The 16,569-nt window shown below is 49.7% G+C and overlaps 1 protein-coding gene across 3 annotated transcripts in view; it reads left to right on the forward strand.

Annotated features, from left to right (window-relative positions):
• The window catches only part of bcar1 (BCAR1 scaffold protein, Cas family member), a 102,256-nt gene that overhangs the window by 73,199 nt on the left and 12,488 nt on the right, over positions 1–16,569 (forward strand). For all 3 annotated transcript variants that reach the window (XM_064335413.1, XM_064335414.1, XM_064335412.1), the window contains exon 3: positions 15,400–15,543. In XM_064335413.1, coding sequence (XP_064191483.1) covers positions 15,400–15,543 — 144 coding nt within the window. The remainder of the gene's footprint in view (positions 1–15,399; positions 15,544–16,569) is intronic.

Genomic DNA, 16,569 nt, shown 5'->3' on the forward strand with positions numbered 1-16,569 from the left:
CGCGTGCTACAGGAGGCATCATGGTCATGTGCTTTGGGAGGGGGCGGGGCCCAGTTGGGACGTCTGCGCTGATGTCAGTGGTCAGCGCAGTGTGTTTACGCTCATCTTCCTGTCAAGGCCTGGTGTTGTTGCAAGCCTTGGCCTTTCTCAGGCCGCCATCTTTTGAGTCACCGTGTGGCACGCTGTCTTCTCAAGGTCGGAAATAAATGAAGACTAAGGCTTGCCTGCGATTGTACGTGTGACTGTGAGTTTGTGTACCTATGCGTGACTGATTGTGTGTACTTTTGTGACTGTGATTGGGTGCATCTGTGATTGTGTGCTATGTGTGTGTGTGTGTGTGTGTGTGTGATGTGTGTGTGTGTGTGTGTGTGTATGAATTCTTGAGGCTTGATATTGGCCTAGAATAATGAAGAGTACCAAGTTTTCTACCCTGCCCTGCCCTACAGAGCAGATATAAGAGGGACTAGTCCATTTCTTCTCTCCTCATTTGTCTCGCTTTTCTCTTTCTCTGTTCCTTCATTCATTTTTCATACTCCTCTCCATTCTCTTTTGTTTCTCAATCCTTTCTCCTCTCCTCTTCTCTGTATCGTCCCTCCATTCTCCCCGTCCTGTGGCTCAGCTGTGTGTGGAGGAGAGCAGAGGGGAACTGTCTCCATAGCGATGGAAACGGGGAAAAGAGGGCTAGAGACCACTCCCTTTCACATCAATCAGTGTCGGACAAGCCAGCCGCGTGTTTGTGTAGAAAATCTGGCTTTAGCCTCGGGTCACCGTTCACACCGACTGACCAACCATCAGCGAGCCTCGGCCTGATACCGGTCACATGACCCCGGGCGAGGCCGACTTTAACGGAACGCGATACTTTCCGCTCGGCGGGCCATCGAACATCAAGATGAAGGGCTATCGCGATGACGAGGCCTGTGAGGTATCGCCACCCGTATCATTCAGCCATGATTCTTAGATTTCAGATCGTTATTTAACCAAACAAACGCGAGTCTTAGTATGTAAGAATAGAACGGTCGATATTTTTGAAGCTCTGGTGCCAGCTAGTCTGTGGCTTGGCTGGATTTGCATGCACTCGACTGTGGCTACAATAGTGGGTCAAAGCAGGCGATGAGGTACCTTTGAAGGGAGGAAGTCAGCAAAAAATGTTTCTGCTTTTTGTATGGAAGTGGTAACGGCAGCATTTCAGAAAAAAACATGGGGTATGTAAGTTGGGGAAGTAGTGCCCAGGGGTGGGGGGGGGGGGTTACCCACTGGCCAGCCTTTCAGCTTTGGGCGGGCATCACGGCTATGCCTTTGAAGGGGCGCAGGTCTTCCTCAGCTGTGCCAAGGCATTCGCGGGTGGGGTCTTAAGGGAGGGCAGCTGGGACAACTGCGGTCCTCCGGCGGCACCGAACACCAAAGGGGGAATTTGAAATTTGGGCGGAGGGCGGCGGGGCGACGCGCGTGCCGCTAAGCCACAGCACGCTTCGCGGAGCCTGGAACGGGCCCCTCAGCCCTCAGGGGTCTCGGGCTGCGCTCCTGTTCGGGGCTCTGATTTTCCGGGTTTCCTTCTGATCTATCTGCTGTGCTCTGGAATTACACTCTCGCCCCCACTAACTACCAGTAACTGCCGCCAGCCCCCGCTCCACGGCAACAGTTTCCGTGTCAGATAACCTGGGACACAAAACAAACAACTTAGATGAGCCAAAAGAGAAGGCTGGTGCTCAGAATGTACCCTGCCTCCAAACGAGGGCTCTAATTAGCTGTGTGTGCTCCCTTTAGCCTTTTAAGCTAGCTGTGACTGAGCATTAGGGCTGGCAGGGGGTTGACCATGTCCCGCAGTGCTTCTGACTCAGATGGAAAAAAGAAAAAAAGTTCATTTTTCTTAAGTGAATTTCACTAGTTAGTGACAGGTAGCTGTTTCTCAAATGCAAAACTAAAAATCAGCTGCAAATCAGTAGATTTAACTGTAATGTGAAAACAAAACTTATTTGAATACATTTGAGGCAGAATCTTTGTTGTATCAAGTAGCATCATCATCAGCAGCTAAACAGCTAAAGCTAGCTGGTTAGCGGCTTTCTGAAGCTGCACTGCTTTGTGTAATTAACAGTATCATTCACGATGACCTTTGAACTCTTGATGATGATGATGATGCGGAGGAACACATCCTCCGCAGCAGAGACCTATCAGGAGCCAGGCAATCCCTGTGGGGTACCGGTCGACCTTCTGCGGACGGGATCCTTCCCTTTCCTGAGAAAAGGAAGCCGAAAATCAGACAAATTTGCGCAGATCTGGATACGTTTCAAAACCGGTCTTTACCGGTTCTGGGTCTAAGTGCGGAAGCCCTGGGTGGCTGTGTACGTACGCAGCGCCAGCTGTGAGCAGGAGACGAGAAAGGAAATCAATTAAAAAAGTAGGGCAACACAATGCGGGGCGCAGTTAACAGGGTTTGTGTTCTGTGGGGAGAGGGTCTCTGTGGGGTACAGGGCTAAAGAACCCCTCCCCGCCCTATACTGCATGTGAGAGAGCGCTCATCTCTCTGTGGGACGTCCCGTGCACATCTTTGTTTGCCTGTGTTCCCATAATGCACTGCAGGGGCCTGAACCCAGGATCCTGTGAGGACAGGCTTTCTGTCTGCGACAATGGCTCGCTGCCTTACTGCACGCGGTGGCTGGGATGAACATTGTTTCGACGTTCACTGAACGTTGAAACAGCATGACAGGACGTGTGTGTGTGAGAGCACACACGCGGCTGGGATCATGCTGTGACCTGGTGATCTTGTGCGGGTTTCCTGTTATTGTAGGCGTCCCAACGCAGTTAGTCATTAACCAAAGACCCGCTGTGGCCACTTAGGGGAAACGCTGTTCTAATGAAACAGTAGGCGTTTGAACTATAAAGGAGACCTAAGAGCATTTATGAGGTGTGTGTGTGTGTGTGTGTGTGTGCGTGTGTGCGCACAAGTGTTTGTGTCTGTGTGTGTGTCTGTGTATGCGTGTGTGTGTCTGTGTGTGTGTGTGTGTATGAGCTTGTGTGTGTGTGCGTGTACGTGTGTGTGTGTGTGTGTGTGTGTGTGTGTGTGTATGCGTGTGTGTGTGTGCAAGCGTTTGCGTTTGTGTGTGTGTGTGTGTGTGTGTGTGCTGGCTGCCACTCCCTGATACAGGCCGAGTGCATGTATGCTGTATGCTGACGCACGCACAGTGTGTATTGACCCAAGCCAGCAGTGTGTTGTCACTGCCATTTTTGCTCTGACAAGCTGTGTTTATTGTCACTGCTTCCTTGGCACAGGTGCAGTGTGTGATCTCAGAGGGCTGTGTGTTCTGAAATGTGATTGGAGTGTAGCCCTGGGGGTTTCAAGCCCTGCCCCTTTTTATGAGTGATAGACAGATGATGATAGAGGTGAGTGTGTTACCTTCATATGATTTAAGTACAGGAAAGGCTGATAAAACACAAAAGGCTTATTACCACAAGGCATTATGGGAAAGAAAGCTTTCCCTCTCTCCTTCTCTGTCTCTCACTATCAGATGAGGTGAGGGAATGATTAAGATTCTGCACAAATTTTTCAGGTTGCCTGCTCTGAAAGTTAATGTGTAATCTGGTGATTCTTTGAAGAGGCAGAGCACGCACCTTAGAGTGGGAGGGGGGGCACTGGGAGTGGAGGGTTCTTATCTGCAGGAGCAAGGCAGTGTGTCTGTGTATGTGTGTGTGTGTGTGCTCATGTGAATGTGTTGGTGTGTGTGTTGTGTGTGTGTGTCTGTGCTCATGTGCGTGTGTGCTTGTGTAGGTGTGTGTGTTTGTGTGTGTGTGTGCATGTGTGTGTGTGTGTGTGTGTGTGTGTGTGTATGTGTGTGTGTGTGTGTGTGTGTGTGTGTGTGCATGTGTGTGTGTGTGTGTGTGTGTGTGCGTGTGTATGGTGTGTGTGTGTGTGTGGTGTGTGTGCATGTGTGTGGTGTGTGTGTGTGTGTGTGTGTGTGATTGGGGCTGGAGGGGTATAATAGATGGGGGAGAGTGGAGAGGTTTGAGTTTCTTTTGACTCCGTGAGATGCTGTCACCGTCAGCAGTGTGATGCTTCAATTGTTACACAGTGCTGTCGCTCCTCCACGTATGCATTTCTTGTGGTGTGTGTGGTGTGTGTGTTTGTGTGTGTGAGCGTGTGGGGTGTTTGTGTGGCAAAAAGAGAAAATCAGAGAACGAGAGTGCAAGAGAGAGATGATAGGGCGGTTTGATATTGGCTTTCCTGGCAGGTGTGACATTGGTCGTGAGGCAGCCAATAGATGACCTCGGTCTTTGTCTTAAGATTTTCCCTTGACGATGGCGCAGATGCTGGTTTCTCTCTCTCGATGAAGAGCTTTCAGCTCCAGGAAGTAGAGACCGGCGGTGTGCGGCGCGCGTTGGGCTTTTCCCCCACAACCCTTCGCAGGCCTGTAATTTTGTGGTCTTCCTCGGCTTCTTCCAGAACATTCCGAGGCGACCTCTTCAGCTCCTGGCAGCTCGTGCTGCAATCCCAGAGATTCCATTGCGGAACGCTGGAACGCGTTCCGCGGAATTTTGCGTCACGTTTCAGAACCCTTCGGTTTCCTGGAAGGCCTCCCCTCGCTCCTGTCTCCGTGAAAATGCAGTCGCGTGTGGTGGGCAGGGGGGGCGTGTGGTTGCCTCTCAACGGGAAGATTTGAAGTGTATCTTGTAGCCGTAATTCCTGCACTTTGTGTCGGGTGCCTTTTTTAAAATGGAGGGGGGGGGGTTTGGCTTTATGTCGCCACGCAGTCCCCACGCGTGCCGAAACAGCCGGGCGACGCTGACACGGCGTCCTGCCAAACCGCTCCACACACAGCTCCAGAACTTTCTCTGGCTGCGGTCCAGAAGCGCACTGTAGCGGTGGTGGTGGCGGTGGTAGTTTGGGGCAGGGAACGGGGTAGCCATAGAGGAGACTCCAGCGCTGTGCTTGTATTCCGGGTGAATCCCCCCTGTCCTTTTCACTCCTCTGTCACTGCTCAGCTGTAGTGGAACTAGAGAGCCAGCAGAACCTCAATATGAATGTGGGTATTCTGTAAAATGTGATTATTTATTGTTCCCATGCTTCTCTCTGATTGGCCTGTTTGCGTGATGGGAGGTTTTGGGGTGAGTTTGGGTGGGTGGGGCGAGGACTTAAATGGTTGGGCCTCAAGCCCTGCGCGACCAGGGCTGCTGGTAGTGCCTCCTGGCCTTCCCCTGAGGCAGAAAGTAGGGCGCACACATGAAGTAGCCCGCTAACCTGCTGTCCACAAACCAACATCTCTCTCCTACTGTGTGTGTGTGTGTGTGTGTGAAAGAGGTCTGAGTCTGTGTGTGTGTGTGTGTGTGTGAAAGCGGTCTGTGTGTGTGTGTGTTTGTGTGTGTGTGTGTGTAAAATGGGTCGTGTGTGTGTGTGTGTGTGTGTGTATGGTATATGCGTGTGTATGTGTGTGTTCTGTGAAAAGGGTCTGAGTGTGTGTGTGTCTGAGAGAGAGAGAGAAAGAGAGAGCGTATATGTGTGTGTATGTGTGTGTTCTGTGAAAAGGGTCTGAGTGTGTGTGTGTCTGAGAGAGAGAGAAAGAGAGAGCGTGTATGTGTGCTCACGCAGTAGGGGTGCACGGAGGTCACTAAGCACTCGTGAGTTTTCAGGTACCTTGCTTCCTGGACGCTGTGATCTCTTCGCAACCCGCAGGTATTAATTTTCTGCTCTGATAATGTGGAAAAAGAGGGAGAGGGAGACGGAAGGAGGCGAGGGACGGGAGCGATTAGAGGAGCGGGTGCCTGGAGCGCAAAGCAGCGGGGTGATGAAGAGGAGGTTTGGTTCACGCGGGCTCCTTCCCACCCGTCATACCACCGCGGCCTCCGTCGCGGGATCAGAGCGGAGGGTGGGACCGTGCAGCGGGGCTTCTGAGCTTTGCCTCAGAGCAACCAGCATTCTCCCTAACCGTCATTGTGCCCGCTGTCACATCAAAGGCGGGGAGTATGCTGGAGTGCGTGTGGTCGTGGGCATTTGGGATGTGTTGTGGCTGCTGTGTGTTGTGCTGTTGCTTTGTGCGAGCGTGCATCAGGCGGGGAGTAGTGTTGTGAGGGCGTGTGTCGTGTGGGGTGTGTGTGTGTGTGTGTGTGTGTGTGCGTGTGTGTGCTGTGTGCGTGTGTGTGCTTGTGTGTGCGTGTGTGTACGTGTGTTTGTGAGAGTGCGTGTGTGTGTGTGTGTGCGCGTGGGTGTGTGCGTGTGTGTGTGTGTGTGTGCATGTGTTTGTGAGAGCGCGTACATGTTTGTTAGGGTTGAAGGTGAGTGCCCACCTCTTTAAAGCCGCAGTGTTTGATGTTTTGTAGCTTTTTTCCTCCGTTCTCACGAACGTCCGGCTTTGATTTCTTTCTTTATTTATTTTTTTTTTAATGAAAAAAGAAACTGGAAGAGCCAGAAGCTGGTGCCCAGTTTACAAAGGGAGAATGGGAGGGATCAGATGCCATGCTGGGGACACAGAAAAGAGTGATACAAACATCAGGCTTTTGTTAAATAATGACATTAAGCCTGCGTTATTAAGTAAAGACAGTCGTCTGTTCGTATAATTGCGAAATCTAATAAATATGACAGAAATAACCCATTATGTCGTGCCCTGGACGGCTAATTTGCTCGAGCAGAGATGGAAAGCAAGGGTCTGTTTTGTCTTCCTTTCTCCTTCATGATGAGACAAACTGAGTCTGGTCTCAGGAGTGTTGCCAACGGCAGCGGGCTGCGAGGATGCTGTCTCCCGGGAGATGCAATCACATCACTTTCTATTAATAGGCGGCTGGAGACGGCGTGATTGTAGTGTTGCCAGCAGCAGAGGGAGAGGGTGTGTGGGGAAGGGGGGAGCGGGGGGGGGGGGGGGCAGGAGGAGGGGACTGTACACATGGCGTTTCGGATGAGGTCGCGCCGAGACTGCTGGGCCTACTTATTCAGGGCAGCGTGTTTGAGGGAGAGAGAAAGAAAAGAGAGCGAGAGCGAGAGAAAGAGAGAGGCTGAGAGAGAGAGACACAAAGAGAGGAGGTGCGGGACCTCTCTGCTTGCCACAGTGTGAGGGACATGAAAGGGCAGATTATATAGAGAGAGAAAGAGTCAAGGGTGACAGAGAGGCAGCATGGGGGAGTTACGGGAAGAGAGAGAGGGAAATAAATGAAGAAAGAGGGGAGAGGGAAAACCAGTGAAGGGGAGAAATGGGATTGAAGGTATAGAAAGAAGAAGAGGGAAGGAGAGAGACAAAAAGAAGGGAGGGAGGGTTGGTTGGAGAGGGGAGAGGACGGGCAGCACACCGCAGGAGGCGGAGGGACTGGTTGCCGTGGAGGGTTGCCGTGCAGCAGCCATGGCAGCTGCGCGGGACACATGCCCAGAGCCAGCGGGGCCGAGGGGATTAGAGCGCCGGCCCCTCTCCGTCTCCGGAAGGTTCCGCGGCCCCCGGCCCGCCCGGCCCACCCAGCCCAGACCAACACATGCCGCACAGCCTGCCAGTCGCGTGCCGCCACACCTCCCCAACACAAGTGTGGAGTCAATTAGCGGCTGGTAATTCCTTTACCACAGGCTGCGGGGGGGGGGGGGGGGGGGGGGTGGGGTGGAGGGGTCAAATCTTTATTGCGAATGCCCCCCACCCAAAATCCAAAACACTCCCCTTTACCCTGCATCACCACACCCCCCACCAAAAATTCCAGCGGTCCTTGGTCAGTGGGCCCCATGTTTCCCCGCTGCTGTCTGGGTCCCAGAGGCGCTCTCCTGCGTTATGCTAGTGCCAGGGACCCTCTGTGAGCGAGCATTTATCAGCCCTGTAAAACCAGCCCTGGGATCTGTGTACAGGAACCCTGATCCCCCCCCCCCCTCCCTTGCATTGTGACACTCTCTCCGTCCCCCCTCCCGTCCTCCAGCCGGAGGGGACCCCGGCCCAGACGCGGCCCGCTGCCTCCCTGCATAAATCAGTCTCTGAGCGCTGGAGCTGGCCCCTCGGCCAATCCGGGCGCAGACCCCGGTGTGGCCGGAGTCCCGTTGCCATGGCCCACCGGCGGCGGGGTCGCAGCTGATGCCGCCTCTAACCTGTGGCAGCTGTAGGACTGCGTCCCCCCCCCACTGAGCCTGATCAGGGGTATGACAGAAGGAGGGCACTGGGGTGGGGGGTGGGGGGTGGGGGGATTGGTGTACAACCAGCGGAATGCATCGCCAGCTGGAGAAGAACAACAAAAGCCAAAAGTCATTTGCTGCCGACGATCGACCCCTTGCACCCCTAGATCCAAAGACTATTGTCCCCCCCCTCCACTCGCCCCCCCCACTTAGAAGACAGAACAGCTTGTGCCACAGATGGCGGGCCGTCATGGCGGGGGGGGGGCCCGCGCGGGTGGAATTCCCATGCAGTCTCCCTCCTGTTGTTCTCCTCACGGCACACACATTTCATCTCTCTCCTGTAAGCCCCTTCTGTCCGACCCCTTCTGAGAATAATGAGGTGAACTTTATCACTGTCCTTTAGCTCTGATCTGAGGTGCCGGGTGATTTACACCTGAGGCTGACCGGGAGGCATTTCCGCGGCGGGCCGGCCCCCGTCCGGCATGTTGACCGGCTCCAGATGCCACAGTAGGTCGGCGTGAGGCGCAAAGGGGTGTCAGGTGGAAATAAGAAAGAAAGAAAGCCTTTTTTACCGTTTCTTTCTCCTGCGTGAGCGTGACCTTGTTCAAGCGTAATCGATGGTTCACACCTGAAAAGAGATGTTCTACCTCCTGAGCCGCGTCCACAGGTAATCAGCGTAATTCGTCGGTCTTTCTTCGTTGCGAGGGCTCGAAAGCGCCGTGAAACGCGAGCGTTAGGATCCCCTCCTCCGTCAAGAGCCGGCGAGCAGCCTCACAAATACGGGATGTGCACATCAGGAACGCCCGAGCGGCCATCGGCTCAGGTGCAGGCAGCCATTTTGGATCGCACCAAAAACGGCACACGTACATACGCTGCAAACCGAGGCTCATCTGAGGTAACCCAGGTTCTGTTTGATAGCCAAGGCTCCTCTGGAGGTTTTGCATCCCACAGCCCTCTCTTGTAAATCTAAAATGAAACTCCACTCAGCAGTTTCTGGGGAGGAAGTGACAAGACTTCATGGAAGAAGCTTGCTTCTGCGAGGATGCAGAATTAGGATTAAGGCATTGTGTAATCTGTTTTTATACAAGATAAACACAAGATGAAATGATTGTCCCTGTTGTGCGAGTAGAGATAATGCCTTTAATCCAGGATCTGTTGCACAGGGGATAGTCCTGCTTATACAGAGGAGTGTGTTAGAGAGAGAGAGGGAGAAAGAGAAAGAGAGAAAATTAAATCCACAGTTTGGCATTGGCAGAAGCCAGTCAGTGAGTTCTGGCTTTCTTCAGGGTGGAGAAAGGTTTAAGATGATTACTCACACAGCGAACACACCAAGTACACAGTGAACTGGGCTGGCCCCCTCCCCTCCCCTCCCTCATCTGAAATAATCTTTTTTATTTATGGTTTTTATATGGTTTCATTTCTCCACAGAAAGAGCCGAACATGTTAGAGCCTGCTTACCCCAGCAGCTTTTGAATGATCATTCGTTTGTGCTAAGAATGTGGCTTGTGCGGGGGTACAGGGCAGCTAAGCAATATCATACTGGCGCAGAACAGCAGTTTATGGCATTCATATTTTCTCAAAAAAAAAACGAACGGTGTGATTCTGGAGGAGTATTTGCATATTGGGAGCTGCAGCTCAATTGGAGAACTACCTCGCGGGCCTCAGGGGTAGTAAACAGAAAGCAATTAACCAAGATGAAACCGTATGAATTTCTCATGCTTATTTTCTCACGTTAGTGACAACAGAACCAGGCCATAGGGCAAAATTTGAATGCCACATGCAGACATTCTCTGGAGAAAGTGGTCGGAGTGATGGCATGTGTCACCAAGCTTAAGAAGTGAGGCGACTGAGATGGATATTTATGTGTTTGGGAGGTGTGGCCATCGGGGAGTCTGGTCCCCGGTTCGGTATTGTCTCTCTGGTGCGTGGCAGGTTGTGAGTTATCCTTAGCAGCTGTCTGCAGTAGTGATGGTGAACAGTCAGGTCTCCCATTGTTCCAGTTCTCCATCGACACGCCCCTTGCTTTTGTGACATCATCATCTGAAGTTCAGAAGAGTGTTGTGACAGCTGGTCTCCCTGGCTTGTTTCCCTCCTCCTCTCACCCCCACCAGGGTACTCATTGATATCCCTATTAGTCACCATCAGATAAAGATTCAGGCCCAATATGTGTGTCCTCCCCCCCTCCCATTCTATACCCATTGATTATGCGGGGTATTGATCCTTATTGGATATGCTGATGTACCACATCTGTCACCCATCCCCTCCCACCTCAGTGGGACACTTAATTTTCCTTTTCACTGAGGTTAAAGTTTACATCATTGGGCTTTGGCGGGGAGGGCTGTGAATTCTTCGAGGTGCTAATATAGTGATAATGTTTTTATCTTAACCTGTTTAAATGATTTGGGAGGCACGTCTTTACCCAGAGGTGGCGGGTTAAGAGGTCATTATCCCACTGGAGCAGAATTGACTGGTTTCCATTACTGCTCTCCACTGAACTGGCGTGACACACGCTCGATAAACAGAAACCCAGTGTGTGTGTGTGTGTGTGTGTGTGTGGTTGTGTTTGTGTGTTTTAGATTGTTATATTTATATAAGCGGACTTGTGAAATGCAACACTTGTTGCTTCTGTGTTAATGGGTGTGGAGACGACACCACAGAGGGAGAGAGGGAGAGAGAGAGAGAGCTTTATAAAACAACCATTATCAATTTAACTAATGTAATAATCTCTGAAACCTCAAATAAAGCGTCAAACCCAGCCTCGAAATGTAGCGATGCATCAGTAGAGAGAGAGAATAGGAAGGGTGATTGGGCGAAAAGAATGAGGAGAAATAGAGAGAGAGAAAACAAAGGACTGAGAGTAAAGAGAAAGACAGGAAGACAAAGACAAAGAGAGAGTGGGGTGCCCCCCCCCCCAGGTTATTGTACCTGCTAACATTTGTCTACCATTTATAATTTAGTACAGTCACAGATTACAATTCCAGATCGTTCCAAAGCTAGACCTCCAGATGGGGCAGATATTAACCTCTGATTCTGCTGTTTAATTAACTTGTCTCCACAGCAACCATCAAGAGATCGTGATAGCTCCCAGTGGGTGGGTTGGCAGGGCTTGGGGGGGGGGGGGGGGGTGCTCTGATATGAAGAGTGTGATTCAGAACTCCCGTTCCTGCAAGATTATGATCGGAATCAGAAGTGGGGTGGCATTCGAATTGGGGGCAAAGGACGCGGCTATTAATGGAGGCACTTTGTCAGGTTTGTTTAATGTCTAATGATTTAATTGGCTATTTAGCGGAGGCTCTCTTCGGACGGCTCTTACATTATTCAGGAGAACAGACAGGCCGTTTGAGTGGGAGAGCAAATATTGCTACAAGATCATGGAGCGTCTCGCCGTCTAATTAGCCAGGAATGCGAGATGATTCTTCAGCTTTATCCAGGCACCGCCGCAGCAACGAAGCTCTGCAAACAGGAGGCTTCCACCGAACCCAGGGGTCGAGTGGTGTGTGTGAGTGTGTGTGTGTGTGTGTGTGTGTGCGTGTGTGTGTGTGTGTGTTTGTCTGTTTGTGTGTGTGTGTGTGTGTGTTTATGTGGTTTACATGTGTCTGTACATGCTTGTTTTGGCTTGTTTTTTGGGGGAGGGTCAATGTGTGTGAGTTTGTATAGAGTGGATGTAGGGAATGGTGTGTGTGTGTGTGTGGGTGTGTGTGTGTTCATTGAGGTGCAACAGTTCTTATTACATTTGGGATATCAGACACTATGATGGCCTTTCCAGAAGATGATAATGATAAACTATCATAATAAAGATAAACTATAATGAAGTATTGTAGCTGATACATCAGTAAGCCTCCCCCACACTGAATCTCACAATTATTTAAAGGTAGTGACTGCATCGTCATTTTCTAAAGAGCAAATGGCAGTTGGTTACAGATATTATGAATTTAATCATATTATTGGCACAAGTCATCAGAAATATGACTCATGGAACATTATTTGTGTAGCCAAGTCTGGTGCTGTGTCACACTCCATGCTGAGGCTAATTTGAAATCCATAATTTAGCATTTTTCATTCATTATTGTTATTGCAATTTTTTTTGTGGGCAGATTGTACAGATGAGACTCTACGATTGGAACTAGGTTTAAAAAAAGCCAGAAAGCCTCCCTACCACAATGCTGTCATGTGACACAAGCAGTATAAGGGTGGGTTTCTATGTTAGTCCATGACTCATTTTTAGCCCTAGTGATTGGTTTACGCCCAAGTTAGAAATCAACATGCAGTGTGCAGAAATCCCATGGTCGACAGCAGCTGCTGTGTGGAAATCACCATTGGCTATGAAAAAATATATATATATTTAAAAACAAATATATCCAAATTGGCTGGTTGGTACGAAAGCCCAATGGATAAGATGGACGCCTGGTTGGTGTAGAAGCTTGCACAGTCGCTGCTGATGGTTGGTGCTCGCTGCTTTGTGTGGTTTCTGTACGTGGCGTTTCTGTGTGTGTTTCTTCAGCCCTGAAGGGCCACCGTCTCTCACGGCGGTTGTCATGGCTACAGGGCTGGAGCGCACAGCGCGTGTTTGGTAAACAGACTGGAGTGGGTGATGACCAGGCATATTGCTGTTTCACTGGTCAACAGCGGACCCATCGATTCCCGTGAGGTACACTGTGTGTAGCCTGTTTAACATGGCCTGAGCAGCTTACGAACCTAACCAATTATCTGCATAAATGCCATCTATCTTGAAGGGGAGAAGACCGTTGTTTCAGCTTTCAGGTATTCAACCATGAGATCACACAAATTGATTACTGGGGTCGGTATGCAAATGCCTGTTTCATTAATTGGAAAAAAGAACAGAGATCCACAGTTTTCTATTTTCTCATCAATATGCATGAAGGAATGCTCAAGAACCCTGCATATAATAACAGATAATTTATTGATATTATTAATTTTCCTGGCTGAAAGCTTGAGCATGTGCAGATCTGTCTGCGATGAGTCATTACTCTCACAGAATGAACCGGAATTTCATGGGCAGCGGTGGGGGGTATAATCGTTTGAATGAGCCATAGAATATTGGAATCTGAAATCAAAATTCACATTCTTAATATCTGCAATGTTCACTTGAAGAACTGTGAGGATTATGTACTGTATGTGATGTTTTCCCTTTCCCTTTCTAGCATTTATCAGCATCTGTATAATTATTTCTAATAACTTGAGGAAAAGGGCCAAAAGAACCAACTAAAGAAAACGTTTGTGGCCATTGTTCCATCAAAGCCTTCGTCAGAAAGCCCAGAATAGCCCAGATCAGGGTAGGTTAAATCTTAACACAGTGAAATAGAACACCTATGTAGATCGATGAAGCAACGTCCTTGCATGGTAGTATTGCTGATTCATTAAAGCAAGCGGGTGAGCTGGTGTCAGAGCAGAGGTGGAAAGTCCAGGGGTCTGAAAGTAAGTCTGAAAGAAAGTAAGTCCTGCCATGTGTTCCTTCCTCCCATGAGCTCAGCCAGCTGATTTCACAAGTTCTACCTCCTGGCTGAAGAACTGTGCTAATGAGCAAATCCAGGGGATCGGAACAAAATACTGGAGTGGACTTTTACTTTCTGTAACCTGCATTTTCCATCTCAGAGCAAATTAATATGCCTGTTCATCACAAACATTGGATTTACACTGTAATTAATAGTGTAATAATGCAGTATAAAGTATCTGATCTGCAAGACCACCTTGCCTCAAAGATATGACTGTACAATAGAAGAGACACTCACTAACTCCTGACTATGAGAAAAGACATGAGTGAGGATGAGGTAGAGTGAAAGACAGAGAAGGAAAGTGTGTGGGAGGAGGAGAAAAGAGCAAAAGAGGGATGAGTGGGAGAGAAAAGGAAAGAGAGGAAGAAGTGCAGAATCAGGCGGTGTGTAGCGTGTTAGCTTGGCAGAGTTTCCACTGCATTCCCCTGTAAATAAACAGAGATGTTCACCTCGCTCTGATAGCGAGTGAAATAACATATGACTGGAGGCGACTGATTCTCAGAGGAGATTAAGTGACTGGGGAGAGTCGAGGGGAGAAGCTGATCCCGAACCGAAACGCGCCTCTAGTGGCGGCCGGCAGTACTGCGCAAGCAGGGAAAAGGGGAGAAATCTGCATTAGGAGTATGTAAATAGTTTAGCTTTGCTCCATGTGGAACAGAATCCAACAGTTTAAATATATTACACTTGTTGAATCTTGATTCGTTTTTCAGAAATTAATATCTTTTGTTTTCTTTCATAGATTTTTTATGCATTCTCTCAAAATGTATGCAGGGTATATTATATAGCACAAAGTACTCTTTTTTTAGCAAGTAGCATTTACATCCTGAACAGAACAGTAGAAACTCCGTAGCTCCTCAGCAAGGGCACGGTTTCCATTCCGGAATTTTCCAGCATGCACCGCCGCCCGCAATTAAGTGCCAGTATCAACCACGCGGAATGTCTGAAATGCTCGGAATGTTCATAAATCTGGAGGCTCACCTGAGGTCAGCCAGGTGAGCGCAGATTGAAGCTGCGCTGTGCTGTGTGCCCTGGGCTTCGAGGAAGAATAAGCGGGAAGCCCTCCGCGTGGTCCCTGTGACCGGGGCTGAGCGGTAATGCCACTGTCTGGTCTTATGTAAATATGACCCGTTCAGGTTGTCTTTTCCCAGGCTGGGCCGGTGGGAAAAAAGCCCCCCGGGCTACAATGCTGTGAGTAAACAGGCAGACAATAGGGCAGCCCCTGTTCCCACGACGACCCAACCAGGACCCCGTTTGTTTTCAGATGTCCGGGTTAATCTCGGCTGTCTCTCGGAAATGAGCGTTATTGTGTGGGTGTGTTCGTGCTCATTCGTGCTGGGAAGGAATTTTAGGGCGAGGGGGTGTAGGGAGTGAGTGGGTGCAGGGGAGGTGGGTGTCGTAGTGTACTAGCATGCTAGCCAATGTGTCATAATATTTTAGATAATAAATAATATTTTATGGTTTGAATGCCATAGTTTCTGGCTGGCTCCAAAAAAATGAATGATATGAATGACTTGTGCCAGAACTAAGAGATTTTTTTAATAACAAGGGCCGTGTGTGATATCACAATTAATTTTCACCGTCTAATGTTTCTGTCGGCATAAACTGGCACCAAGCTATTATCGGTCCATGTCTTCTGTTGACCTTGGACATTACTTGACAGTAATTCGCAAAGTGTTCCGGCATTTGTGAAATCCACAAAATGAGAAATCTACGTAGGGACCACTAGGGAAAATATCTATTACAAGTGCACCCTCCCTGCAGAAAATATGAATATCCTCTTAATCCCTCATCTCTCTCTCTCTCCCTCTCTTCTTCTGTCACTCTCAGGTGGTGGTGCCTACGCGTGTGGGGCAGATGTATGTGTACGAAACAGGGAAGAACGAGCAGGACGAGTATGACGTCCCCCGCCACCCGCCTCCCTCCCAGGACATATACGACGTTCCCCCTACCAGAGCGCAGTACAACCAGCAGGTAAGCGCTTCGCCCTGCCCACTCCACCAATGTCCACCTCCGTCAGCTTTACCTACGCCAACACCCACCTCCGTCGCCTGTATCTACACCCATACCCGCTTCCGTCTCCTCTGTCTGCACACCTCTCTATACCACTGCCCCTCTCGTCATGCTACTCCCGCCTACAGTTACCAACAGTTCTCATACCTGTATGTGGACGGCCTCAGGCCACTGCGATTAAGCAGTAATTCTAGCATCCCTTAAGATTTAGGGATGCTAGAATATTGTTTGTTCCGACGGCTCAGACTCACTTCCAGACCAGTCCTCTCTCTTTGCGGTGTTTCGTCCCGTATTAATATTTGATGTGTATGGAACGTGAAATCGTGTCTCTTCACACGGTTTAAAACTGACAGAGGCCCTCCGATCGCATGTTTATTTTTTAGAAAGGTTATACATCATTTGCAAGGGAAGCATGCTTCTGCTTCAGGATGCATCAGGGGGGAAAAAAAGATGTGTTATTTTCTCACTTTAGAATCTCGGCGGCGACCCCTGTGCCTTTGAGAAGGAGTGTGTTTGTTTGAAGGTTGAAGCACAATAAACTTGGCTTTTCATCATTTCCTCCCATAAATGGGAAATCATTCTGTGGTGTCCTGAAGCCACGATAAGCACTAAGACCCATTCACTCAGCTGACAATCTGCTCCCTGACGAAATGTCAGAGAGAGGGGAGAGAGGGGGAGAGAGAGAGAGTGGGGGGGAGGGGGAGAGAGGGATACAGAGAGGGATGGGGAGAGAAAAAGGGGGAAGGAGTGAGAAAGAAGGATAGTAAGAGGGAAGAGAGATAAAAATGAAGATTAAACAGAAGGAAAGGGAAAATGTGAAAAGGCGAGGAATGACCTGAAGATACTGGGAAAGAAGTGAAGAGAAGGACTGTATATCCTTTCGCTAAACCACTGATTTCCGTGAGTGTAGACCCCACACTCTGCTTCCCTTGCTTAACCTTGGCCTGCCTGTGGAGAATAGCACAGAGAAACAGCATGAATGGGCAC

Source organism: Anguilla rostrata, chromosome 5 (genome assembly GCF_018555375.3).
Source record: "Anguilla rostrata isolate EN2019 chromosome 5, ASM1855537v3, whole genome shotgun sequence".
NCBI classification, from domain to species: Eukaryota; Metazoa; Chordata; class Actinopteri; order Anguilliformes; family Anguillidae; genus Anguilla; species Anguilla rostrata.